Source organism: Salvelinus alpinus, chromosome 3 (genome assembly GCF_045679555.1).
Source record: "Salvelinus alpinus chromosome 3, SLU_Salpinus.1, whole genome shotgun sequence".
Lineage (NCBI taxonomy): Eukaryota > Metazoa > Chordata > Actinopteri > Salmoniformes > Salmonidae > Salvelinus > Salvelinus alpinus.
In genome coordinates, this window is record NC_092088.1 from 76914054 (window position 1) to 76941118 (window position 27065).

General features: G+C 44.1%; 2 protein-coding genes across 7 annotated transcripts in view; one reads left to right on the forward strand and one right to left on the reverse strand.

The window, feature by feature from the left end:
• Window positions 1-8494, forward strand: part of LOC139571365 (ubiquitin carboxyl-terminal hydrolase 42-like) — a 41849-nt gene extending 33355 nt beyond the window's left edge. For 4 of the 5 annotated variants that reach the window (XM_071394169.1, XM_071394170.1, XM_071394165.1 and 1 more), the window contains one exon: window positions 93-2218. The gene's annotated coding sequence lies outside the window, so the exon portion shown is untranslated. Of the gene's footprint in view, window positions 1-92; window positions 2219-8378 lie in introns of those variants that run through there. The other variant, XM_071394168.1, reaches the window with a different exon arrangement.
• The window catches only part of LOC139571368 (cytohesin-3), a 51267-nt gene continuing 26223 nt past the window's right edge, over window positions 2022-27065 (reverse strand). For both annotated transcript variants that reach the window (XM_071394177.1, XM_071394178.1), the window contains exons 6-13: window positions 26354-26434; window positions 26072-26184; window positions 13063-13211; window positions 12869-12980; window positions 6666-6742; window positions 6016-6087; window positions 5618-5772; window positions 2022-2799 (exon numbers count right to left, since the gene is read on the reverse strand). In XM_071394177.1, coding sequence (XP_071250278.1) covers window positions 2727-2799; window positions 5618-5772; window positions 6016-6087; window positions 6666-6742; window positions 12869-12980; window positions 13063-13211; window positions 26072-26184; window positions 26354-26434 — 832 coding nt within the window. In that variant the 3' untranslated portion in view covers window positions 2022-2726. The remainder of the gene's footprint in view (window positions 2800-5617; window positions 5773-6015; window positions 6088-6665; window positions 6743-12868; window positions 12981-13062; window positions 13212-26071; window positions 26185-26353; window positions 26435-27065) is intronic.

Here is a 27065-nt window from a genome sequence, read left to right on the forward strand (position 1 = left end):
GTGGAAAAACAGGAGCCGGTTTCAACTCATCTTGATTGTGTAAAGACTGATGGGACTGTCTGCAAACCTGACATCTTTCCCTCTCATTGCAGACTTGGAATACTTTACTTTAAATATCAACCTTTATATAAAAGTGAAATTCAACGGCAACAGGAATGTCATCGCAAATATTTGAACGTGGTGCTGTATTATTGGGAATATACTGTATTTTTACCACATGAGAAATTAAGATTCTACTAGATTTTTTTCAAATTCACTCTTCAGCGGTGTACACTTGTCACTCAATGTACATTATGATGAATAAGCTGCACAGTGGAAGACTCAGGACTTTGTTCAAACGAGACTTATTCCTCCTCGGAGAACTGATCAACTGGTTAAATAATCCAAAAAGAGGAAGACAAATAGTTTTCTTGCCTAGGAGATGAACTGTTTGTCACCATTATCCACATATCTGTATAGGTGGAGGTATAAAACCTCTCTGATGGAGGGAAATGTTATGGAGTGAGTAGTGTCTGGAGGAGAAGGAGCTGGCCTGGGCCCCATGCAGCTGGGCTGTTGTGACTACGTGTGTACTTAACACAACTCCACCTACCCTGGAGACTTTTACTTTCTAAAGCCTACGATCATCCCTCTGAATACTTCACAGGAGAATAACGATATCCCTCGCTCTCACTGAGATTTCCAATTCTTTTAACTTGTTATTCAAGCATTTAAAAAAGCTGAACAATAATCATGTTACCACTTATGGCTTTGGACCTGTGTTTCTGCTTTTTTTATTCTGTTTTCTAGCATCCATAAGAAATACTGTGAATTTAATTTTGAACTGTACTATCAGTTTTTTTTATACATAAGTCCTGTATCAGGAATACAAATAGAGAATAGTTTTGTTTTAGAGAATTACCACGACGTAATTTAGACCTTGTTCTATGGACACAAGTCAGTGAAATGGGTAGGATGGTTTGCTTGGGTTTTTTTCTAACTAAAAAGACAAAATGTTCATGTTAACACATTTTTAGTTCTACAATATCATGTCAAATGTATACATTGTACAAGGTATATAAAAAGCCGTAAATACATTTGCTAATGTCAAAGTAACTCATCTTACTTTGTTTACACACATTGTTGGAGTGAAAGCTGTTGATTAACTGGGCATTTACACACCGATGGGAATAGTGTCTGCCTTTGTATTGGACAGATGAAGTCCGTTCTCTGAATTTTGGTAAAAGATTTTGCATATGAGTGATTGTTTAATTGATTGCTTTTAAGCTCGTCAGATAAGACTGTTGAAACACTCTGGATTCAAGGCCAACAGTCGTAAGGTCATTTTTCATATTGTTTCCAGGTTACACAATGACAGTGAGGGAGTTCAAACCAGGACCTGGGTACTCAGTTCATAGTCACATGTCAGACTGGTCAGTGACACAGGAGAATATCTGAACATTCTATTTTATTCAAAATCCTCACGAGTTGAAAGGCTCCTGCAATGCTGAGAATCTTGTGAACTTTTACACAACTTGGACCTGTAGAAAGTTCACTGATCTGTCAGTCTCACCCTGGGGCGTTGTAGATCCAAACCTTGAGGCGCTCTTTAGTCTGGATCACTGAAGAGTTACAGAATGCGCGATAGAAATAGAAAGGTCATTTCCGATTAAGCCGACATGTGTGTTCACCGTACATGCAGTCACCACTAACGCAGGAACGTTGCCTTTAAATTTCAATCATGACACTGAACTTCAGCGATACAGATTGAGTAGAGCCCCTAGTGAAGAGTTGTTTCACCATGTGAAACCCAGCTGGCTTGGCTGTTACGTCATTATCTGTTTATCTTCCTCCATTTGCTCTGAGGAGTTGGAGTTCTTCCACTGCAGTATGTACTCTGTAATGCTCAACTTTAAGCAGGTGTAGGCTAGCCATAACTTTTACATGCTACAGAAACACAAATTATAAACATTATGTACAGTGTATATACACACACACACAATGTAAAGATGAAGAAAAAAAAATTGTAATTTGAGAAAATATGAAAAACAAATTATTTATAGCAGTGGACTTTGAATCAATACATAAACTAGTTTTAGATAACTGCCCCACAAACATGACAATGTATTATAGCTCTAAGACAAAATGGCGTCACATCTCCTTCACCATAGAGATCTCTCTGGCATGGGCATCTCATTGTTAAACAGAAACTGAAAAAAAATAAAAACCATCCCTATTGTATTAGTGTCAATCGTTTCAGGGGTGGAAAATCAGACCAGCTGATTTATAAATTGAGGCTCTTCTGACATTTAAATCATACTCGACTCACGCACTAGAGGGCAACAATATCCATGCTTATATGGCTGATGAAAGCTCAGTCTGTGTGGGGACATTGGGGAAGCACAGACCATACGGTTTCTCAGTGTCCTCACAATACTGTACATTCACACTTCATAGAATTTACAGTTGTGTGAATTGTATTCACACATACATCTGAAAAGAAACTGATGACCAAAATATCAAGTGCCCTTCCCCATCTTGTCCTTTATCCATACTGATGAAGTGGAGAGGTGTAGCATCCAAAGTCAATTCCCCACTACATCCCCTTACCCTGGTCTCTGCTGTGGCCATGTAGCCATGTGTCCTGTCCCTGGGCTGAGTGAAAGAGACCCCCCTGGTCTCCTGGACAGACCGGGGTCTATGCTGGTATCACTGATGATGGGAAGGGTGTGGCCAGGCGCCCCTCCTCACTTCTTATTGGCTATTCTCCGCTTCCTGGTTGCCAGCATGTCATAGAAAGGATCCCTGCTGATGCTTGCTCTGCAGAAAGAAGAGATTGGTTATGAAAAATAGACAATGGTTGTGTATTACAGTAGCCTATGTACGTCTTCATGAGCAGGCGAGGGAATAGTTTCCCCAGCTTTACCCTTCATGAGCAGGCGGGGGAATAGTTTCCCCAGCTTTACCCTTCATGAGCAGGCAGGGGAATAGTTTCCCCAGCTTTACCCTTCATGAGCAGGCGGGGGAATAGTTTCCCCAGCTTTACCCTTCATGAGCAGGCGGGGGAATAGTTTCCCCAGCTTTACCCTTCATGAGCAGGCGGGGGAATAGTTTCCCCAGCTTACCCTTCATGAGCAGGCAGGGGAATAGTTTCCCCAGCTTTACTACATTCAGTATCAGCATAGTTCACATTTTAACCTACATTGTTGTCAAAGAAAAACATTGCATTGCAGCATTCTGCTCTGACAGAGGACCTCAACAGAGCTGTAACACAATCAAGCGGTTTCTTATTTGTATTTATTATGGATCCCCATTAGTTCCTGCCAAGGCAGCAGCTACTCTTCCTGGGGTTTATTATGGCTCCCCATTAGTTCCTGCCAAGACAGCAGCTACTATTCTTGGGGTCCATCAAAATGAAAGCAGTTATACATTCACAACACACTAAAGTGTGTGCCCTCAGGCCCCTACTCTATATCTACAAAATCCATGGGTACGTGTATAGTGCGTATGTTATCGTGTGTTTGTATGCATATTGTCTATGTTTGTGTTGCTTCACAGTTCCCGCTGTTCCAAAAGGTGTATTTTTATCTGTTATTTTTTTAAATCTAATTTTACTGCTTGCATGAGTTACTTGATGTGGAATAGAGTTCCATGTAGTCATGCCTCTATGTAGTACTTCCCAAATTCTGTTCTGGACATGGGAACTGGGAAGAGACCTCGTGGCATGTCTTGTGGGGTATGCATGGGTGTCCGAGCTGTGCGCCAGTAGTTCAAAACAGACACCTTGGTGCACTCAACATGTCAATACCTCTCATAAATACAAGTAGTGATGAAGTCAATCTCTCCTCCACTTTGAGCCAGGAGAGATTGACATGCAAATTATTAATGTTAGCTCTCTGTGTACATCCAAAGGCCAGCCGTGCTGCCCCGTTCTGAGCCAATTTACATTTTCCCAAGTCCCTCTTTGTGGCACCTGACCACACGACTGAACAGTTGTCACAAAACCACGGCCTGTAGGACCTGCCTTGTTGATAGTGCTGTTAAGGTAGAGCGGCACTTTATTATGGACAGACTGCTACCCATCTTAGCTACTGTTGTATCAATAGGTTTTGACCGTTTACAATCCAGGGTTACTCCAAGCAGTTTAGTCATCTCAACTTGCTCAATCACCACATTATTCATTACAAGATTTAGTCGAGGTTTAGGGTTTAGTGAATGATTTGTCCCAAATATAATGCTTTTAGTTTTTGAAATATTTAGGAGTAACTTATTCCTTGTCACCCATTCTGAAACTAACTGCAGCTCTTTGTTAAGTGTTGCAGTGATTTCAGTCGCTGTAGTAGCTGATGTATAGTGTTGAGTCATCCGCATACATAGACACTCAAAGCCAGTGGCATGTCATTAGTAAAAATTGAAAAAAGTTGACAGGACAACAGGTGTTTTCTTTGGTACATTAGTGCAGACTGTCTAGACTATAATATACCCATATTTTCCCTTGGAGACCGCAGAGGGGAAAACCCATAGTCCAAGCCTTGCATCCAACGGGACTGTAATAGGGCTAAGTAATTCACTGCTTTCCTGGCAGTAGGAACACAGGACATACTGGGATGGCCATTCGGTGTGTGTATCATGCTGACCACAGGGGAGACTGAAGCGGACTCAGAGTACAGAGGGTGTATGTGAGGTAAAGCAACTCAGGTCTGGCCTCTTCTGCACAGTCTGTCACACTGTCTCAGTCTGACAGCTACAACACAATGAAGAGGCCTATAAAGTTGACCTACGGCTGATATTTCATACAGGGCTGGTATGGACTAGGAGTGGCACTTGTTTCCCAATTCTCCCACTGTAAACTAATTTTCCAACACCCCATCTAAAGTTATGATAATTGCAGAACTAAAGTTGACATAATCATCATGTTCCCCTGTGTATTGCATCCACTTCATCCAAACAAGCTTGCCAGTAAGGTTGTGGCACGAGCAGAAAAATCTATTCTGTTGGTTCTAATGGAAACCCAGCGTTCAATCGTAATGGTGTTTCTATATCTTCATGCCTGATGAGAGCATCATTTAATATGATTTCCCCAGCTGATATTGATCATTGGAAAGCTCAGCTGAGAAAAGCTATGATCAATCACCCTTCTGGGTCCAATTTAACAGAGCACTTTCATCATTCCTTCTCTCCTTAACTAGACAGCATTAGTGTCTGATAAATAGTGTGGATTTTGCAAAAACACGAAGAGGAACGAATTGAGGCTGAATGCCTACAGGACAATCTACAGGGCTTTATCAAACAGAAACCCATTTAACCTCCAGAGAACTCAGATCAACTCTGAGCCCAGTCTTGTCTACCGCACACTGAGAAAGTGAGCCTCAGCCATATGGGTTAGTCTGTCACACAGTTACATCAAAGAGTTCACACATGGTCATGGTGCTTTGTGTGAAGACCAACCCATCTTCAAAGAAGTGTCAGTGGATACATACATACTGGTTTAATCCTAGTTTTGCCATCGAATCGTTGAGATTCACTGGTGTCTCCTAGCAGATGACTATGGGCTTTGGACCCTGGTGAGTAATATCTGTTGTGTTTACATGGGGGTAAAACTCCCAAAACATGAGGTGGGTTATATACAAAAACATACTTGATGGATTTGATCCACTCCTCCTTCTCCTCTGTGGTGGGCGCTGATATCCTGTACACTGTGTGGTTGCCCTCAACGACCCGGCCGTCCGCCTCAGTCTTACACGCCTTGATCAACGAACCCTTGTGGTTGGGGTTGTAGAGCTCGAAACAGTTCTGATTGGACGACAGCGTCCAAAAGAGAGAGAGAGGTGAGAGTACAGAACTAGTTACGGTGAAGATAATTAATTAGTTACAGTGAAGAGGGACAGTTAGTCCTGTTGAAGAGGGACAGTTAGTCCCGGTGAAGAGTGTTACAGTGAAGTGGGACAGTTAGTCCCGGTGAAGAGGGTCTAGAAGTGTTCAGTGCTTTATTAGCCCTTTCTTAGAAAGTGTTTCAGTATATTTTGAGGAACTTACAGGTTTCCTGGGCTCATCCACCTCTCTTACACTGAGGTTCTCCAAAGGAATGATCCCACGAGGTTCCTTGTCCTGCAGACGTGAAGAACACATTCATTTATTTAATATGTAGCCAGACAGCATATACTTACAGGCCAATTGTTTTGTGCTGATGGTTCAATAACTAAAAAACACATGTGAATAAAACCCACATTACAAATAAGTGTGTATAAATCAGCAATATTTGGACAATATTCTATTGTATGAGGAAGTTACTTAAGAGAGAAGTAACATCCTACAGTGGGTTTCTATTGTGTCTGGGAGGCTCTGCAGCCTGGGGGGGGGGGGGGTCTGGGGGCTGAGGAGACCTTGAGGAACAGAACAGCCCTGTCTTTCTCTTAATGAGAGAACACAGCAGGGAGGTGATGTCCAGGGACTGGGCTCAATCCTGGTAGTGGGCTCTAAATTGTGGTGTGTTGGGGCTGTACTCTCATCAGTGAATATAGGATAATGGGGGGGGGGGGGGGTCTGGGCTAGGCCAGATGTGTAACAGACCTCCCAGATGGTTCCATGCATCTTGTTAATTGCTGGACCATGGTGCATTTAGGTCAAAGGGCCAGGCTGCATCTGCTGCAGAGGTCTCTCATTGATAAAACCACACACTAACTTACCGTTGTGTATTCAAAGTAGTACAGGCAGTTGTCAGTCAGAATGAACCACCGTCTCTTCCAGGTCTTCACTCTTCCACCTGTAGAGAAATATACCAGACATGTTGAGTAACAAGAGTTACATCCTGAAAGAGAGACATGTTGAGTAACAAACCACAGACAGAGAAGAGCCAATGGCCAAGCCATGCGGAGAGGCAGTGCTGTAGGCTACACAGCCAATGAGGTGATACATTTTTATCTGCAATACTAACCGTAATGTATAGAGTTGACCTGATTCCCTATATTCTACATGACAATGATGTCTGTTCTAGGCAATCTATTTCAACTGAATGTTCTGTAATGCTGCACCCTCCTGAATAGACCCTAGCATGGCATGTGGATGCTAATCTCTTGGGTCTATACAATACTATGGGAAAGGGTTTAGATGGAGGCTGCTTAATGTCAACCTTTCAGCAACCAGCAAAGCCTTTCTCATAGACTCATTTCAGTGCAAACTGCAACAGCAATTATGAAAATGTCCTTTGAGACTCAATGTTGAGACAGACAGACTAGCCTATAGTCCAGCCCTCAGACCTTAGGTAGGGTACTCTTCCTATCTGATTGGCAGTCTGTCCATTAGGCTGATTCAATCAGGGGCCCAATATCCCCCCTCCCGCCCCTCAGCCTCCCTAGAGGTCCCAAAATAGTGCAGGTATTGCTTGTGAAAATAGTCAAAATGTGGGTTCAATTTGGGAAGAAATCCCAGAAATGCAGCCGGAGCTGGGGAGCGTGGTTCATTGGTCAGGGGTGGCAATGCATTCAGACTGACATCACAGTATACCCAGCCCACTGCATAATAAAGACATTTGCCTCTTAAAAGTGATACATCTTAATTTTATTTCATTATTTTGCAGATATAAAGTGAAAAGAGAGGGACAATTACTCATTCTGCATTTCTGTAACAATACACTAGTAAGCGAGTTTACTGCAATGAGTTTACTTGTTTAAATTCCTGTTCAAGTACTAACAATCAATACAAAATGGGGATGTGGTCCCACTTCATAGAAGCATTCATCATAGTCTGAACTCAGTTCTTTTCACTTGGCCAAATCCCTCTCTGTACCGGGAAGCCAGTCTGTCCGACCAACCAGGGAGTGTAAGGAACAGAATGAGTAACAAGATACAATTCTCAGACGCTGTATTTTTTCAGGAAGAATATCTCCTCACGATATGGAGTTAGCATTAACTCTTCTCTCCTTGAGTCAAGCCTTTGTCAGCAGATAAATGCAGATAATTCTCTACAGTTGTCCAGATTAAGGATTATTTGAGTTTGTTAATTAAACAGAAATGATGCAAGCAGTCAATAATCCATGTAATTATAAAGTAATACTATGACTACTATAGTATTACCATACTTTAGGGGGTAGATCAGGGCATAGAAACACGAGCAATGGACATTAGACCAGTGGGAACCTGTCCTTTAGTCCAAATTTGAGATTTTTGGTTCCAACCGCCGTGTCTTTGTGAGATGCACAGTAGGTGAACGGATGATCTCCACATGTATGGTTCCAACTGAAGTATGGAGGTGGTGGTGTGGGGGTGCTTTGCTGGTGACACGGTCTGTGATTTATTTAGAATCAAGGCACACTTAACCAGCATGACTACCACAGCATTCTGCAGCGATACGCCATCCCATCTGGTCTGCACTTAGTCCCACTATCATTTGTTTTTCAACAGGACAATGACCCCAAAAACACCTCCAGGCTGTGTAAGGGTTATTTGACCAAGGAGGAGAGTGATCGAGTGCTGCATCAGATGACCTGGCCTCCACAATCACCCGACATCATCCTAAACCATCTCAAATTGGGTTGAGTTGGACTGCAGAGTGAAGGAAAAGCAACCAACAAGTGCTCAGCATGTGGGAACTCCTTCAAGACTGTTGGAAAAGCATTCCTCATGAAGCTGGTTGAGAGAATGCCAAGAGTGTGCAAAGCTGTCATCAAGGCAAAGGGTGGCTACTTTGAAAAACAAATCTAAATATATTTTAGATTTAACAATTATTTAGTTACTACATGATTCCATATGTGTCATTTCATTGTTTTGATATCTTCACTATTATTCTACAATGTAGAAAATAGTAAAAAATAAAGAAAAGCCCTTGAATGAGTAGGTGTGTCCAAACTTTTGACTGGTACTGTATATACAGTGCCTTTGGAAAGTATTCAGACCCCTTGACTTTTTCCACATTTTATGTTACAGCCTTATCCTAATTAGATTAAGTTAAAAAAAAAAGTCCTCAGCAATCTACACACAATACCTCATAATGACAAAGCGAAAACAGGTTTAGAAATGTTTGCTAATTTATTTACATAAGTATTTCAGAACCTTCGCTATGAGACTCAAAATTGAGCTCAGGTGCATCCTGTTTCTATTGATCATCCTTGAGATGTTTCTACAACTTGATTGGAGTCCACCTGTGGTAAATTCAATTGATTGGACATGATTTGGAAAGGCAAACACCTGTCTACATAAGGTCCCACAGTTGCCAGTGCATGTCAGAGCAAAAACCAAGCCATGAGGTTGAAGGAATTGTCTTGTGGAGGTCCGAGACGGGATTGTGTCGAGGCACAGATCTGGGGAAGGATACCAAAACATTCCTGCAACATTGAAGGTCCCCAAGAACACAGTGGCCTCGTCATTCTTAAATGCAAGAAGTTTGGAACCATCACCTCTTCCTGGAGCTGGCTGCCCGGCCAAACTGAGCAATCTGGGGAGAAAGGCCTTGGTCAGGGAGGTGAAGAACCCGATGGTCACTCTAGAGCTCTGTCAGACTTCCTCTGTGGAGATGGGAGAACCTTCCAGAAGGACAACCATCTCTGCAGCACTCCACCAAATCAGGCCTTTATGGTAGAGTGGCCAGACGGAAGACACTCCTCAGGAAAAGGCACATGACAGCAAGCTTGGAGTTTGCCAAAAGGCACCTAAAGGACTCTCAGAACATGAGAAACAAGAATCTCTGGTCTGATGAAACCAAGATTGAACTCCTTGGCCTGAATGCCAAGCATCACGTCTGTAGGAAACCTGGCACCATCCCTACGGTGAAGCATGGTGGTGGCAGCATCATGCTGTGGGGATGTTTTTCAGTAGCAGGGACTGGGAGACTAGTCAGTATTGAGGGAAAGATGAACAGAGCAAAAGTATAGAGAGATCCTTGATGAAAACCTGCTATAGAGCGCTCAGGGCCTCAGACTGGGGCGAAGGTTCAGCTTCCACCAACAGAACAACAGCCAAGACAATGCAGGAGTGCCTTCAGGACAAGTCTCTGAATGTCCTTGAATGGCCCAGCCAGAGCCCGGACTTTAACCTGATCAAACATCTCTGGAGAGACCTGAAAAATAGCTGTGCAGCGACGCTCCCCATCCAACCACAGAACTGTAGAGAAGAATGGGAGAAATTCCCCAAATACAGGTGTGCCAAGCTTGTAGCGTCATACCCAAGAAGACTCGAGGCTGTAATCGCTGCCAAAGGTGCTTCAACAAAGTACTGAGTAAAGGGTCTGAATAATTATGTCAATGTAATATCAGTTTACACATTTATGAATTAGCACAAATTTCTAAACAACCTGTTTTTGCTTTGTCATTATTAATGAGCGGAAAAAAACAATCCATTTTAGAATAAAGCTGTAATGTAACAAAATGTGAAAAAAGTCAAGGGGTCTGAATACTTTCCGAAGGCTCTGCAACTACCTGACAGGCTGCAGTAATGACCCATTTAACTACCTGACAGGCTGCAGTAATGACCCATGTAACTACCTGACAGGCTGCAGTAATGACCCATTTAACTACCTGACAGGCTGCAGTAATGACCCATGTAACTACCTGACAGGCTGCAGTAATGACCCATTTAACTACCTGACAGGCTGCAGTAATGACCCATTTAACTACCTGACAGGCTGCAGTAATGACCCATTTAACTACCTGACAGGCTGCAGTAATGACCCATTTAACTACCTGACAGGCTGCAGTAATGACCCATGTAACTACCCGACAGGCTGCAGTAATGACCCATGTAACTACCCGACAGGCTGCAGTAATGACCCATGTAACTACCCGACAGGCTGCAGTAATGACCCATGTAACTACCTGACAGGCTGCAGTAATGACCCATTTAACTACCTGACAGGCTGCAGTAATGACCCATTTAACTACCTGACAGGCTGCAGTAATGACCCATTTAACTACCTGACAGGCTGCAGTAATGACCCATTTAACTACCTGACAGGCTGCAGTAATGACCCATTTAACTACCTGACAGGCTGCAGTAATGACCCATGTAACTACCTGACAGGCTGCAGTAATGACCCATGTAACTACCTGACAGGCTGCAGTAATGACCCATGTAACTACCTGACAGGCTGCAGTAATGACCCATGTAACTACCTGACAGGCTGCAGTAATGACCCATTTAACTACCCGACAGGCTGCAGTAATGACCCATTTAACTACCTGACAGGCTGCAGTAATGACCCATTTAACTACCTGACAGGCTGCAGTAATGACCCATTTAACTACCTGACAGGCTGCAGTAATGACCCATTTAACTACCTGACAGGCTGCAGTAATGACCCATTTAACTACATCATAAAAACCAAGGTGGCTAACAGGCAGCTCCTTCCAAAAGGATGCTAAAATTAGCATACAGATGTAATGCATGCAACTCCGAGTGGAAAACAAACTAAAATGATCTGGCAAGCGCAGCCGGTGGGATGGAAAAAGGGGGATCCCAATGGATAGATAGAGGTTTCATCCCAAATGGCACTCTGTTCTCTACAATATAGTGCCCTATTTTCACCAGTAGTGCACTATATAGGAGGCCATTTGAGACGCACCCAGATAGGAGGAAGTAGGAAGCAGCAGGATGTGTTTGTGGCCTGGAGAGCAGCAGTAGCGGTATGTGTTTGAGGCCTGGAGGGCAGCAGCAGCAGTATGTGTTTGAGGCCTGGAGAGCAGCAGCAGCAGTATGTGTTTGAGGCCTGGAGAGCAGCAGCAGCAGTATGTGTTTGAGGCCTGGAGGGCAGCAGCAGCAGTATGTGTTTGAGGCCTGGAGGGCAGCAGCAGCAGTATGTGTTTGAGGCCTGGAGGGCAGCAGCAGCAGTATGTGTTTGAGGCCTGGAGGGCAGCAGCAGCAGTATGTGTTTGAGGCCTGGAGGGCAGCAACAGCAGTATGTGTTTGAGGCCTGGAGAGCAGCAGCAGCAGTATGTGTTTGAGGCCTGGAGGGCAGCAGCAGCAGTATGTGTTTGAGGCCTGGAGGGCAGCAACAGCAGTATGTGTTTCAGGCCTGGAGGGCAGCAGCAGCATATGTGTTTGAGGCTTGGAGGGCAGCAGCAGCAGTATGTGTTTCAGGCCTGGAGGGCAGCAGCAGCAGTATGTGTTTCAGGCCTGGAGGGCAGCAGCAGGAGGAACTCAGAACACCACATACTGTAGCATACAGAACACATTCTCCAAGTGCAAACCCATGACCAAAATTAAATAAATGCACCCCTTCCTTGGGCCTTATTTAAGCTAGATGCTATAATAACTAGGGCCCTGAGTTTTTCCTGGTCAGGTCACATGGGCTGGAAAAACGAACAAACAAGCTAATAGATGAGCACTAACCAGCTAGCAGCGAATACATCTGTTGACTAAGAAGATTAACCGCTAGGTCTACATGTTAGCATGGGTCCTCAGGATGAGGGAGGGAAGGTTGGGAGAAGTTGTCCCTAACCACAGATCTAGGATCAGTTTACGTCCACCCTCAATCCTAACCTTAACCAATATATTTGACCCTGTATCAGTAGTTAGGGGCAACTTCTATTGGGATCGAGGAGGGGTACCTACCTCCTAGTGCAGAGTAAGAAGAAACAGACAGTCACAGAACAGAAAGGTGACAAGTCAAAGGGTGTGAGTGAAAACAAGATTTAACAGTAAGGGCACAGTAAGTGCATAAACCAAGGACGGAGAGAGAAGCAGCTGAATCACACAGACCATGCTTAGAGTGAGAGAAAAGACAGGATGAGACAGTAGCGCAGAAATAATACGAGTTGTTTTTCACATTGCTAACATTAGATCATATCCTGAGATCATAGCCATCTGCACAAAAATGTCGTGAAGAAGGATAGGATATAGAATATTTGGAGTTATGTTGGTGAACCAAGTACCAAGATGTGGATTCTTTGGTCGTCACTCACCTAATTTCAGTAGCCATCCCTCTCTGTCAGGGTTGAAGAACGTATGTGTCAGATCGTTGCCATCGTCCTCTGGGATTTTGAAGGGCTCATTTTTTATGCTGTCAAATAAATTCTGTCAAATACAATACAAAAAGGTTGAGTAATGGAAAAAACATTTGCTCTACACACGCACGCAAACACACGCACACTCTCACCCTGAGTAGTTCCTCTGGCAGGTCTCCTCCCTCATTGATACCTCTGTTCATGGAGATGAATCGCTCTACAGGGGGCTTGTCTCTGACATTGGGGTTGTGCAGGCTGGTGTTCAACATAATGATGGCAAACGACAGCACATAACAGGTGTCTGCAGGAGGGAGAGAAGTAATGAATATTTAGTACTGATACACACCTCAGACATCTCTCTGCCTTTCACTGAGGTTAACCAAGGACGCCAGACACTAGTCAATTCATGAGTTTTGGGAAGAATTTTGTGGTAATTATCAATTATATCTGAATATTGATCTAATAACAATAAACAACTTTTCTTCTCCTCTGCCCCCCTGCATGCATGAGACTACAACTAGTAGAGACTCAATACAGTAGATCAACCTGGTGGCCCAGCAGGGAGTAGTCTACTGTTACTACTACTAGTAGAGACTCAATACAGTAGATCAACCTGGTGACCCAGCAGGGAGTAGTCTACTGTTACTACTACTAGTAGAGACTCAATACAGTAGATCAACCTGGTGACCCAGCAGGGAGTAGTCTACTGTTACTACTACTAGTAGAGACTCAATACAGTAGATCAACCTGGTGACCCAGCAGGGAGTAGTCTACTGTTACTACTACTAGTAGAGACTCAATACAGTAGATCAACCTGGTGACCCAGCAGGGAGTAGTCTACTGTTACTACTACTAGTAGAGACTCAATACAGTAGATCAACCTGGTGACCCAGCAGGGAGTAGTCTACTGTTACTACTACTAGTAGAGACTCAATACAGTAGATCAACCTGGTGACCCAGCAGGGAGTAGTCTACTGTTACTACTACTAGTAGAGACTCAATACAGTAGATCAACCTGGTGACCCAGCAGGGAGTAGTCTACTGTTACTACTACTAGTAGAGACTCAATACAGTAGATCAACCTGGTGACCCAGCAGGGAGTAGTCTACTGTTACTACTACTAGTAGAGACTCAATACAGTAGATCAACCTGGTGACCCAGCAGGGAGTAGTCTACTGTTACTACTACTAGTAGAGACTCAATACAGTAGATCAACCTGGTGACCCAGCAGGGAGTAGTCTACTGTTACTACTACTAGTAGAGACTCAATACAGTAGATCAACCTGGTGACCCAGCAGGGAGTAGTCTACTGTTACTACTACTAGTAGAGACTCAATACAGTAGATCAACCTGGTGACCCAGCAGGGAGTAGTCTACTGTTACTACTACTAGTAGAGACTCAATACAGTAGATCAACCTGGTGACCCAGCAGGGAGTAGTCTACTGTTACTACTACTAGTAGAGACTCAATACAGTAGATCAACCTGGTGACCCAGCAGGGAGTAGTCTACTGTTACTACTACTAGTAGAGACTCAATACAGTAGATCAACCTGGTGACCCAGCAGGGAGTAGTCTACTGTTACTACTACTAGTAGAGACTCAATACAGTAGATCAACCTGGTGACCCAGCAGGGAGTAGTCTACTGTTACTACTACTAGTAGAGACTCAATACAGTAGATCAACCTGGTGACCCAGCAGGGAGTAGTCTACTGTTACTACTACTAGTAGAGACTCAATACAGTAGATCAACCTGGTGACCCAGCAGGGAGTAGTCTACTGTTACTACTACTAGTAGAGACTCAATACAGTAGATCAACCTGGTGACCCAGCAGGGAGTAGTCTACTGTTACTACTACTAGTAGAGACTCAATACAGTAGATCAACCTGGTGACCCAGCAGGGAGTAGTCTACTGTTACTACTACTAGTAGAGACTCAATACAGTAGATCAACCTGGTGACCCAGCAGGGAGTAGTCTACTGTTACTACTACTAGTAGAGACTCAATACAGTAGATCAACCTGGTGACCCAGCAGGGAGTAGTCTACTGTTACTACTACTAGTAGAGACTCAATACAGTAGATCAACCTGGTGACCCAGCAGGGAGTAGTCTACTGTTACTACTACTAGTAGAGACTCAATACAGTAGATCAACCTGGTGACCCAGCAGGGAGTAGTCTACTGTTACTACTACTAGTAGAGACTCAATACAGTAGATCAACCTGGTGACCCAGCAGGGAGTAGTCTACTGTTACTACTACTAGTAGAGACTCAATACAGTAGATCAACCTGGTGACCCAGCAGGGAGTAGTCTACTGTTACTACTACTAGTAGAGACTCAATACAGTAGATCAACCTGGTGACCCAGCAGGGAGTAGTCTACTGTTACTACTACTAGTAGAGACTCAATACAGTAGATCAACCTGGTGACCCAGCAGGGAGTAGTCTACTGTTACTACTACTAGTAGAGACTCAATACAGTAGATCAACCTGGTGACCCAGCAGGGAGTAGTCTACTGTTACTACTACTAGTAGAGACTCAATACAGTAGATCAACCTGGTGACCCAGCAGGGAGTAGTCTACTGTTACTACTACTAGTAGAGACTCAATACAGTAGATCAACCTGGTGACCCAGCAGGGAGTAGTCTACTGTTACTACTACTAGTAGAGACTCAATACAGTAGATCAACCTGGTGACCCAGCAGGGAGTAGTCTACTGTTACTACTACTAGTAGAGACTCAATACAGTAGATCAACCTGGTGACCCAGCAGGGAGTAGTCTACTGTTACTACTACTAGTAGAGACTCAATACAGTAGATCAACCTGGTGACCCAGCAGGGAGTAGTCTACTGTTACTACTACTAGTAGAGACTCAATACAGTAGATCAACCTGGTGACCCAGCAGGGAGTAGTCTACTGTTACTACTACTAGTAGAGACTCAATACAGTAGATCAACCTGGTGACCCAGCAGGGAGTAGTCTACTGTTACTACTACTAGTAGAGACTCAATACAGTAGATCAACCTGGTGACCCAGCAGGGAGTAGTCTACTGTTACTACTACTAGTAGAGACTCAATACAGTAGATCAACCTGGTGACCCAGCAGGGAGTAGTCTACTGTTACTACTACTAGTAGAGACTCAATACAGTAGATCAACCTGGTGACCCAGCAGGGAGTAGTCTACTGTTACTACTACTAGTAGAGACTCAATACAGTAGATCAACCTGGTGACCCAGCAGGGAGTAGTCTACTGTTACTACTACTAGTAGAGACTCAATACAGTAGATCAACCTGGTGACCCAGCAGGGAGTAGTCTACTGTTACTACTACTAGTAGAGACTCAATACAGTAGATCAACCTGGTGATCCAGCAGGGAGTAGTCTACTGTTACTACTACTAGTAGAGACTCAATACAGTAGATCAACCTGGTGACCCAGCAGGGAGTAGTCTACTGTTACTACTACTAGTAGAGACTCAATACAGTAGATCAACCTGGTGACCCAGCAGGGAGTAGTCTACTGTTACTACTACTAGTAGAGACTCAATACAGTAGATCAACCTGGTGACCCAGCAGGGAGTAGTCTACTGTTACTACTACTAGTAGAGACTCAATACAGTAGATCAACCTGGTGACCCAGCAGGGAGTAGTCTACTGTTACTACTACTAGTAGAGACTCAATACAGTAGATCAACCTGGTGACCCAGCAGGGAGTAGTCTACTGTTACTACTACTAGTAGAGACTCAATACAGTAGATCAACCTGGTGACCCAGCAGGGAGTAGTCTACTGTTACTACTACTAGTAGAGACTCAATACAGTAGATCAACCTGGTGATCCAGCAGGGAGTAGTCTACTGTTACTACTACTAGTAGAGACTCAATACAGTAGATCAACCTGGTGATCCAGCAGGGAGTAGTCTACTGTTACTACTACTAGTAGAGACTCAATACAGTAGATCAACCTGGTGACCCAGCAGGGAGTAGTCTACTGTTACTACTACTAGTAGAGACTCAATACAGTAGATCAACCTGGTGACCCAGCAGGGAGTAGTCTACTGTTACTACTACTAGTAGAGACTCAATACAGTAGATCAACCTGGTGACCCAGCAGGGAGTAGTCTACTGTTACTACTACTAGTAGAGACTCAATACAGTAGATCAACCTGGTGACCCAGCAGGGAGTAGTCTACTGTTACTACTACTAGTAGAGACTCAATACAGTAGATCAACCTGGTGACCCAGCAGGGAGTAGTCTACTGTTACTACTACTAGTAGAGACTCAATACAGTAGATCAACCTGGTGACCCAGCAGGGAGTAGTCTACTGTTACTACTACTAGTAGAGACTCAATACAGTAGATCAACCTGGTGATCCAGCAGGGAGTAGTCTACTGTTACTACTACTAGTAGAGACTCAATACAGTAGATCAACCTGGTGATCCAGCAGGGAGTAGTCTACTGTTACTACTACTAGTAGAGACTCAATACAGTAGATCAACCTGGTGATCCAGCAGGGAGTAGTCTACTGTTACTACTACTAGTAGAGACTCAATACAGTAGATCAACCTGGTGATCCAGCAGGGAGTAGTCTACTGTTACTACTACTAGTAGAGACTCAATACAGTAGATCAACCTGGTGATCCAGCAGGGAGTAGTCTACTGTTACTACTACTAGTAGAGACTCAATACAGTAGATCAACCTGGTGACCCAGCAGGGAGTAGTCTACTGTTACTACTACTAGTAGAGACTCAATACAGTAGATCAACCTGGTGACCCAGCAGGGAGTAGTCTACTGTTACTACTACTAGTAGAGACTCAATACAGTAGATCAACCTGGTGACCCAGCAGGGAGTAGTCTACTGTTACTACTACTAGTAGAGACTCAATACAGTAGATCAACCTGGTGACCCAGCAGGGAGTAGTCTACTGTTACTACTACTAGTAGAGACTCAATACAGTAGATCAACCTGGTGACCCAGCAGGGAGTAGTCTACTGTTACTACTACTAGTAGAGACTCAATACAGTAGATCAACCTGGTGACCCAGCAGGGAGTAGTCTACTGTTACTACTACTAGTAGAGACTCAATACAGTAGATCAACCTGGTGACCCAGCAGGGAGTAGTCTACTGTTACTACTACTAGTAGAGACTCAATACAGTAGATCAACCTGGTGACCCAGCAGGGAGTAGTCTACTGTTACTACTACTAGTAGAGACTCAATACAGTAGATCAACCTGGTGACCCAGCAGGGAGTAGTCTACTGTTACTACTACTAGTAGAGACTCAATACAGTAGATCAACCTGGTGACCCAGCAGGGAGTAGTCTACTGTTACTACTACTAGTAGAGACTCAATACAGTAGATCAACCTGGTGACCCAGCAGGGAGTAGTCTACTGTTACTACTACTAGTAGAGACTCAATACAGTAGATCAACCTGGTGACCCAGCAGGGAGTAGTCTACTGTTACTACTACTAGTAGAGACTCAATACAGTAGATCAACCTGGTGACCCAGCAGGGAGTAGTCTACTGTTACTACTACTAGTAGAGACTCAATACAGTAGATCAACCTGGTGACCCAGCAGGGAGTAGTCTACTGTTACTACTACTAGTAGAGACTCAATACAGTAGATCAACCTGGTGACCCAGCAGGGAGTAGTCTACTGTTACTACTACTAGTAGAGACTCAATACAGTAGATCAACCTGGTGACCCAGCAGGGAGTAGTCTACTGTTACTACTACTAGTAGAGACTCAATACAGTAGATCAACCTGGTGACCCAGCAGGGAGTAGTCTACTGTTACTACTACTAGTAGAGACTCAATGTCTTTAAGTAATATATCCCCATAGAGTCAATTGACACACCGTAACATAAAAGAAAATCTGTAAATTTAAGCTCAAGATATGTTTTTTTCTCTAAGACCCCCACAAGTGTCACAGGACTCGTCTGAAGGTAACCGGTACTGGGTTTTTTTTAAGTATGAAGGTAGTGTTTACCCAAAAAAAGGGTTAAATATGTATAAAAATAAATATATTTCATGAGCTTTCTTATATCTCCTAGATTTAGGACAAACACTTCAAAACCTTTCTTATTATTTTTTGACTGTGTTTTGCTATTTGAATGTGTTATTCAATGTGTTTCTATGGGCTATAGTAGTAAAGGCCAAAATGTGTGTACTATGAGTTCTGGTACTGTTGTTCTGCTCTGTACATGACAGAGTGTCTGTTCAACTCAGAGCAGAGACGTGTCCATTGTGAACAGAGCACAGATAAACAGCACAGTCCAGCCCCTCTCTGAATGAACCCATGACTAGCATAGAAAATGAACTAGAAAACAATTTACTACCTACTGTGGAAATAATATCCTTTCTCTGGCTCTTTTTCGTAAATAGTTCCAGATTGTTTGGGGATAAGAAGTTGTGTGTCGAAACCTGCACGGCACCTTCACCGTGCGCTGCCACTTTAAGAGCGCACCAGCTGTCAGGAAGGAGGAAGTAAATATGGCTCTTCTGTCCCTTTGTGAGAGAGGTCGGGCAGCAGTTCATGTGTGTGCCACTCATTACAGAAGCCTTGGTCATTTTCTATGTGCTTAGATTATAAAAGTTATAAATTAGATCGCCTGTTTTTTCATTCTACTCCCAATGTGTTTGGAACCGGTTGGGGCCGTTCAAACTTTAGCTCTTATGATTTACTAGAAACATTGTGGAGAACCGAGCACGCCCCCATTTTCATCGACAGGGCTGTAGTGGAGCAGGTTGAGAGCTTCAAGTTCCTTGGTGTCCAGATCAACAACAAACTAGAATGGTCCAAACACACCAGGACAGTCGTGAAGAGGGCACGACAAAGCCTATTCCCCCTCAGGAAACTGAAAAGAAATGGCATGGGTCCTGAGATCCTCAAAAGGTTCTACAGCTGCAACATCAAGAGCATCCTGACTGGTTGCATCACTGCCTGGTATGGCAACTGCTCGGCCTCCGACCGCAAGGCACTACAGAGGGTAGTGGGTACGGCCCAGTACATCACTGGGGCTAAGCTGCCTGCCATCCAGGACCTCTACACCAGGCGGTGTCAGAGGAAGGCCCTAAAAATTGTCAGACCCCAGCCACCCCAGTCATAGACTGTTCTCTCTACTTCCGCAGGCAAGCAGTACCGGAGTGCCAAGTCTAGGACAAAAAGGCTTCTCAACAGTTTTTACCCCCAAGCCATAAGACTCCTGAACAGGTAATCAAATGGCTACCCGGACTATTTGCATTGTGTGCCCCCCCAACCCCTCTTCTTACGCTGCTGCTACTCTCTGTTTATCATATATGCATTGTCACTTTAACTATACATTCATGTACATACTACCTCAATTGGACCGACCAACCAGTGCTCCCGCACATTGGCTAACCGGGCTATCTGCTTTGTGTCCCACCCACCAACCCCTCTTTTACGCCACTGCTACTCTCTGTTCATCATATATGCATAGTCACTTTAACCATATCTACATGTACATACTACCTCAATCAGCCTGACTAACCGGTGTCTGTATGTAGCCTCGCTACTGTATATAGCCTGTCTTTTTACTGTCGTTTTATTTCTTTACCTACCTATTGTTCACCTAATACCTTTTTTGCACTATTGGTTAGCGCTTGTAAGTAAGCATTTCACTGTAATACCTGTTGTATTTGGCGCACGTGACAAATAAACTTTGATTTGTCAAACAAACGTGTGTATTGGACAGACAGACGAGTTCAACTCCAAGCCGGAAGTCAACCGCTAAAACAGATAGCATGCGAGGGCGATGGTTTCCTTTTCCCTCTCTGGCTTTACACTGAAGCCGACTCGCTCTTCTAGCGCTACGTGCCCTTTGATGTTCAGTGCCGCTGGACAATTATTGCCCTGCAGTATGTATTTTTGACATGTGTTCAGGGGAGTGTGCATTATTTTTGGATTATTGATTGAACTGGGTTGTTTTTTTGTGGGACTATTGTAATTTGGCCTAGGAGACTTGGGACATAAAGTTATTTTTTGTCTACACACACACACTATTTTCCCGGTATTTTAGAAGTGTTCCATCCCGAGAATAAATCATTTCCCCCCCAGGAAACCTGGCATTTCCCGCCAAAACTGGAAGCATCATTCAAACACAGGAGGTTGGTGGCACCTTAATTGGGGAGGACGGGCTTGTAGTAATGGCTGGAGTGGAATAGGTGGAATGGTATCAAACACATGGTTTCCTTGTGTTTGATGCCATTCTATTTGCTCCGTTCAAGCCATTCTAATGAGCCGTCCTCCCCTCAGTAGCCTCCACTGCGTGATTCAAAAGCATTTAAATACTGTGTCTGGATTTGATCAGAGCTTTGATCAGCATGAACATTCAAGCCTGATACTACCTCAGGCTGAGGAGCCCTACATTAACAAACCTGATACTACCTCAGGCTGAGGAGCCCTACATTAACAAACCTGATACTACCTCAGGCTGAGGAGCCCTACATTAACAAACCTGATACTACCTCAGGCTGAGGAGCCCTACATTAACAAACCTGATACTACCTCAGGCTGAGGAGCCCTACATTAACAAACCTGATACTACCTCAGGCTGAGGAGCCCTACATTAACAAACCTGATACTACCTCATGCTGAGGAGCCCTACATTAACAAACCTGATACTACCTCAGGCTGAGGAGCCCTACATTAACAAACCTGATACTACCTCAGGCTGAGGAGCCCTACATTAACAAACCTGATACTACCTCAGGCTGAGGAGCCCTACATTAACAAACCTGATACTACCTCAGGCTGAGGAGCCCTACATTAACAAACCTGATACTACCTCATGCTGAGGAGCCCTACATTAACAAACCTGATACTACCTCAGGCTGAGGAGCCCTACATTAACAAACCTGATACTACCTCAGGCTGAGGAGCCCTACATTAACAAACCTGATACTACCTCAGGCTGAGGAGCCCTACATTAACAACATTTAATAAGCCCAAATGATTGTGCCGTTATCCAATACATATATGCTATAGGCTACTGCACATTACGCGCGACAGAAATACAAACGCCCATTGATATAGCTAACTATATGCTCTGTTGGGTAACTAAATGAAACTACATCCAGTTGGCTAATCTTTGAGTGTGAACTGTATTACTGTACTGTATTATATGGACTGGAATTAAACACATTCCAATCATGATAAAGCAGAAGAGAACGTGATTTTGGTGCAGCACATGCGGCCTACAAAGTTACAAGTATAGGCTAGCGGATTTGATTTCAATTTTGAAATATAATAGTGCCCATTTGTATAATTAGTAGACTGACGCATATAAACTCAGCAACAAAAAAAAAACGTTCCTTTATTCAGACACTGTCTTTCAAAGTTAATCTAAATAACTTCACAGATCTTCATTGTAAAGGGTTTAAACACAGTTTCCCATGCCTGTTCAATGAACCATAAACAATTAATGAACATGCACCTGTGGAACGGTCGTTAAGACACTAACAGCTTACAGAAGGTAGGCAATTAGTCACAGTAAGGACAATAAAGAGGCCTTTCTACTGACTCTGGAAAACACCAAAAGATGAACCACGGTCCCTGATCATCTGCGTGAACATGCCTTTGGCATGCTGCAAGGAGGCATGAGGACTGCAGCTGTGGCCAGGGAAATAAATTGCAATGTCCATACTGTGAGACGCCCAAGACAGCACTACAGGGAGACAGGACGGACAGCTGATAGTCCTCACAGTGGCAGACCACGTGTAACACCTGCACAGAATCGGTACATCCGAGCATCACACCTGCGGGACAGGTACAGGATGGCAACAACAACTGCCCGAGTTACACCAGGAACGCACAATCCCTCCATCAGTGCTCAGACTGTCCGCAATAGGCTGAGAGAGGCCGGACTGAGGGCTTGTAGGCCTGTTGTAAGGCAGGTCCTCACCAGACATCACCGGCAACAAACCCACTGTCGCTGGACCGTGGACAGGACTCTGCTCTGTGCTCTTCACTGACAAGTCGCGGTTTTGTCTCACCAAGGGTCTGATTTGCGTTTATTGTCAAAGGAATGAGCGTTACACCAAGGCCTGTACTCTGGAGCGGGATCGATTTGGAGGTGGAGGGTCCGTCATGGTCTGGGGCGGTGTGTCACAGCATCATCGGACTGAGCTTGTTGTCATTGCAGGCAATCTCAACGCTGTGCGTTACAGGGAAGACAACCTCCTCCCTCATGTGGTACCCTTCCTGCAGGTTCATTCTGACATGACCCTCCAGCATGACAATGCCACAAGCCATACTGCTCGTTCCTGTGCATGATTTCCTGCAAGACAGGAATGTCAGTGTTCTGCCATGGCCAGCGAAGTGCCCAGCTCTCAATCCCATTGAGCACGTCTGGGACCTGTTGGATCGGAGGGTGAGGGCTAGGGCAATTCCAACCAGAAATGTCCGGGAACTTGCAGGTGCCTTGGTGGAAGAGTGGGGTAACAACGCCACTCTTCCACCACACAGGTGAATGTTCATTAATTGTTTATGGTTCATTGAACAAGCATGGGAAAACAGTGTTTAAAACCTTTACAATGAAGGTCTGTGAAGTTACTTGGGTCCTGAAAAAGGGACGTTTCTTTTTTTGCTGAGAATGTGTGTGTGTGTGTGTGTATGTGTATGTGTATATATATATATATGGAATTTTTACTAGGATTAAATGTCAGGAATTGTGAAAAACAGAGTTTAAATGTATTTGGCTTTCACAATTCCTGACATTTAATCCTAGTAAGAATTCCATCTTAGGTCAGTTAGGATCACCACTTTATTTTAAGAATTTGAAATGTCAGAATAATAGTAGAGAGAATTATTTATTTCAGCTTTTATTTCTTTCATCACATTCCCAGTGGGTCAGATTTGTGGCCTGCTGGAGGTCATTTTGCAGGGCGCTGGCAGTGCACCTCCTTGCACAAAGGCGGAGGTAGCGGTCCTGAAGCTGGGTTGTTGCCCTCCTACGGCCTCCTCCACGTCTCCTGATGTACTGGCCTTTCTCCTGGTAGCGCCTCCATGCTCTGGACACTACGCTGACAGACACAGCAAACCTTTTTGCCACAGCTCGCATTGATGTGCCATCCTGGATGAACTGCACTACCTGAGCCACTTGTGTGGGTTGTAGACTCCGTCTCATGCTACCACTAGAGTGAGAGCACCGCCAGCATTCAAAAGTGACCAAAACATCAGCCAGGAAGCATAGGAACTGAGAAGTGGTCTGTGGTCACCACCTGCAGAATCACTCCTTTTTTGGGGGTGTCTTGCTAATTGCCTATAATTTCCACCTTTTGTCTATTCCATTTGCACAACAGCATGTGAAATTTATTGTCAATCAGTGTTGCTTCCTAAGTGGACAGTTTGATTTCACAGAAGTGTGATTGACTTGGAGTTACATTGTGTTGTTTAAGTGTTCCCTTTATTTTTTTGAGCAGTGGGTTGTTGCCCTCCTACGGCCTCCTCCACGTCTCCTGATGTACTGGCCTTTCTCCTGGTAGCGCCTCCATGCTCTGGACACTACGCTGACAGACACAGCAAACCTTTTTGCCACAGCTCGCATTGATGTGCCATCCTGGACAAAATAGGACAAAACAATTTTTTAATAAACACTGAGATCATGTGACACTTAAATAAAGTCCACCTGTGTGCAATCTAACTAACTATGTGACACCTGAAGGTAATTGGTTGCACCAGATCTTATTTAGGGGCTTCATAGCAAAGGGGGTGAATACATATGCACACACCAGTTTTCAGTTTTAAATTATTAATTTTTTAATAAACAAGTAATTTTTCAATTTCACTTTACCAATTGATTATTTGGTGTGTGTCCATTACATGAAATCCAAATAAAAATCCACTTAACTTACAGGTTGTAATGCAACAAAATAGGACAAATACCAAGGGGGATGAATACTTTTTCAACGCACTGTAATAAGGCTAATACTGCAGTGAATGTATTACCTGAGGCTAGGAAATCTAGAGTTGATGGTGAGAGAGAGACTGCTCACACATGCACCGCTTTAAAGCAACGATATTCAAGTGATAGGATGTTTTAAAAACTCTGCAGCGCCAATAAAAAAATCCAGATGGAGATGGGTAAATTAGACGCACATTGGGTCTTTATATTACTGTAGCATAGGCTATGCTGCAACAAATGTAGGCCTTCATGTCACAAGAAAAAAAGTGACCATGATGAGATGATAGGTCTACATGCATGGTGAACTGCGCTCTATACTGAGATGGGCCGTCTGTCCCCACCCTGAGCATTGATTCATCATGTAGAGGCTGTAGAGAAGTCAGATTTAGACATTGCATAGGCTATAATTGAACAGTTCCATTTCACACCATACTGTTCATATAAATCATTTACCGGTTTCTCGCAGTTACTTATCCCGGGAAAAGGTAGTGGTTTTGGGCAGTAAATCTCAGTAACCAGGTTCCCGCTATTCAACACTCACACACACTCCCCCGCTCTGGAAATGAATACGGATATTGCAAATCTTATAATGTTGATGACTGGGTTCTTTAATATCTGTTGCCTCTAATTGCTCTAATCATTATTATTGGTTGGGTTACCCGTGCTGTGACTAGTGGTTATATGGTGTGTCTTATCCTTCCTCTCCACTGGCCAACAGACTACACTCTAGGCAGTCTCTTCTGCTGATGTGTGTTTGGTAGCAGTACTCTCCTACTCCTTTCATATCAGCAGTGTAAATACCTGCCTGACGCCACAACAAAAGTCTTTCCCCCTCTCTAACAGCGCTACAGTAGTCTCATCCAATGCTGGTGTATTTCATACATCTTTTTGCTTACATGGCCGCCTGGACGGATGTTCTAGTGGCTAAATACTTGTTGTTCAGTCCACATGTGAACTTTTGACCCAGGACAGATGGCAATTGTCTCCAATCAATATCAGGAAGTATTCATTAGTGATAATTGAATAACAAGGCTGAGGGTGTCATAGACCCACGGTGTTCAAAACGCTGCTACACTAAAACACATATGAACTAACCTAAAACAGTGAGCGGACATTCACCATCTGTAAGTCCAAAATGGCACCCTATTTCCTATATAGTATACGACTATGGGCCCTGGTCAAAAGTACCATTTGGGAGGTAGACAGTGTTGAATGCTGAGGATCAGACCTGTTGACTGGAACACCCCAGGGTTACAGCCGCAGTACCGCGAGGCAAACGCCTCCATCATCCGGTCAATTTTCTGAGCCTCACCAGGTAGACGAAAACTCCACAGGAACTGCCTGCAACAGACAGAGCAGAAACATTGACACTTAGCACCTCATTGAACACATTTTTCAATATCAGTATTGTGTGTGTACCATATAGAAGTATAAACGTCTCCATCAGTTCCTTATAAAGCCAGTTTTGTTCAGTTTGTTCCCTGTTAGATGAGAGAAACACATAGCTCACCTTAAGGCCTGGACGAGGTTGAGGTCAGCAAACTCATGAAGCTCTACGAATGCCTGTAGTACATCGAGGTTAAACTCATCTCTGGGGACACAAGGACATGTAATCCCATCAGGAAATGCTTTTTCCTCAAGGCATTTTTCCAGAGCAAGGAATGGGAATATTATCAAGGGAATATAAAACGTGTCCTGGAGAAGAGATGGAATAGTTGCACACACAGGTTGAGCCCAGAAGGGGAAAACAATATTTCCACTGTGAATGTTCTTTTGTCCAAGCAGATGCTTTTTCCTTTGAATTCCAGACATATGTCTGCCTTCATTGACATACAAAGCAGCGCTGCAGGAGTCTGGAAGCAATCTAATAGCTGGCCTACTGAAATGGATCCCGATACCGCGAGGTGCTGGCCTACTGAAATGGATCCCGATACCTCGAGGTGCTGGCCTACTGAAATGGATCCCGATACCTCGAGGTGCTGGCCTACTGAAATGGATCCCGATACCTCGAGGTGCTGGCCTACTGAAATGGATCCCGATACCTCGAGGTGCTGGCCTACTGAAATGGATCCCGATACCTCGAGGTGCTGGCCTACTGAAATGGATCCCGATACCTCGAGGTGCTGGCCTACTGAAATGGATCCCGATACCTCGAAGAGCTGGCCTACTGAAATGGATCCCGATACCTCGAGGTGCTGGCCTACTGAAATGGATCCCGATAC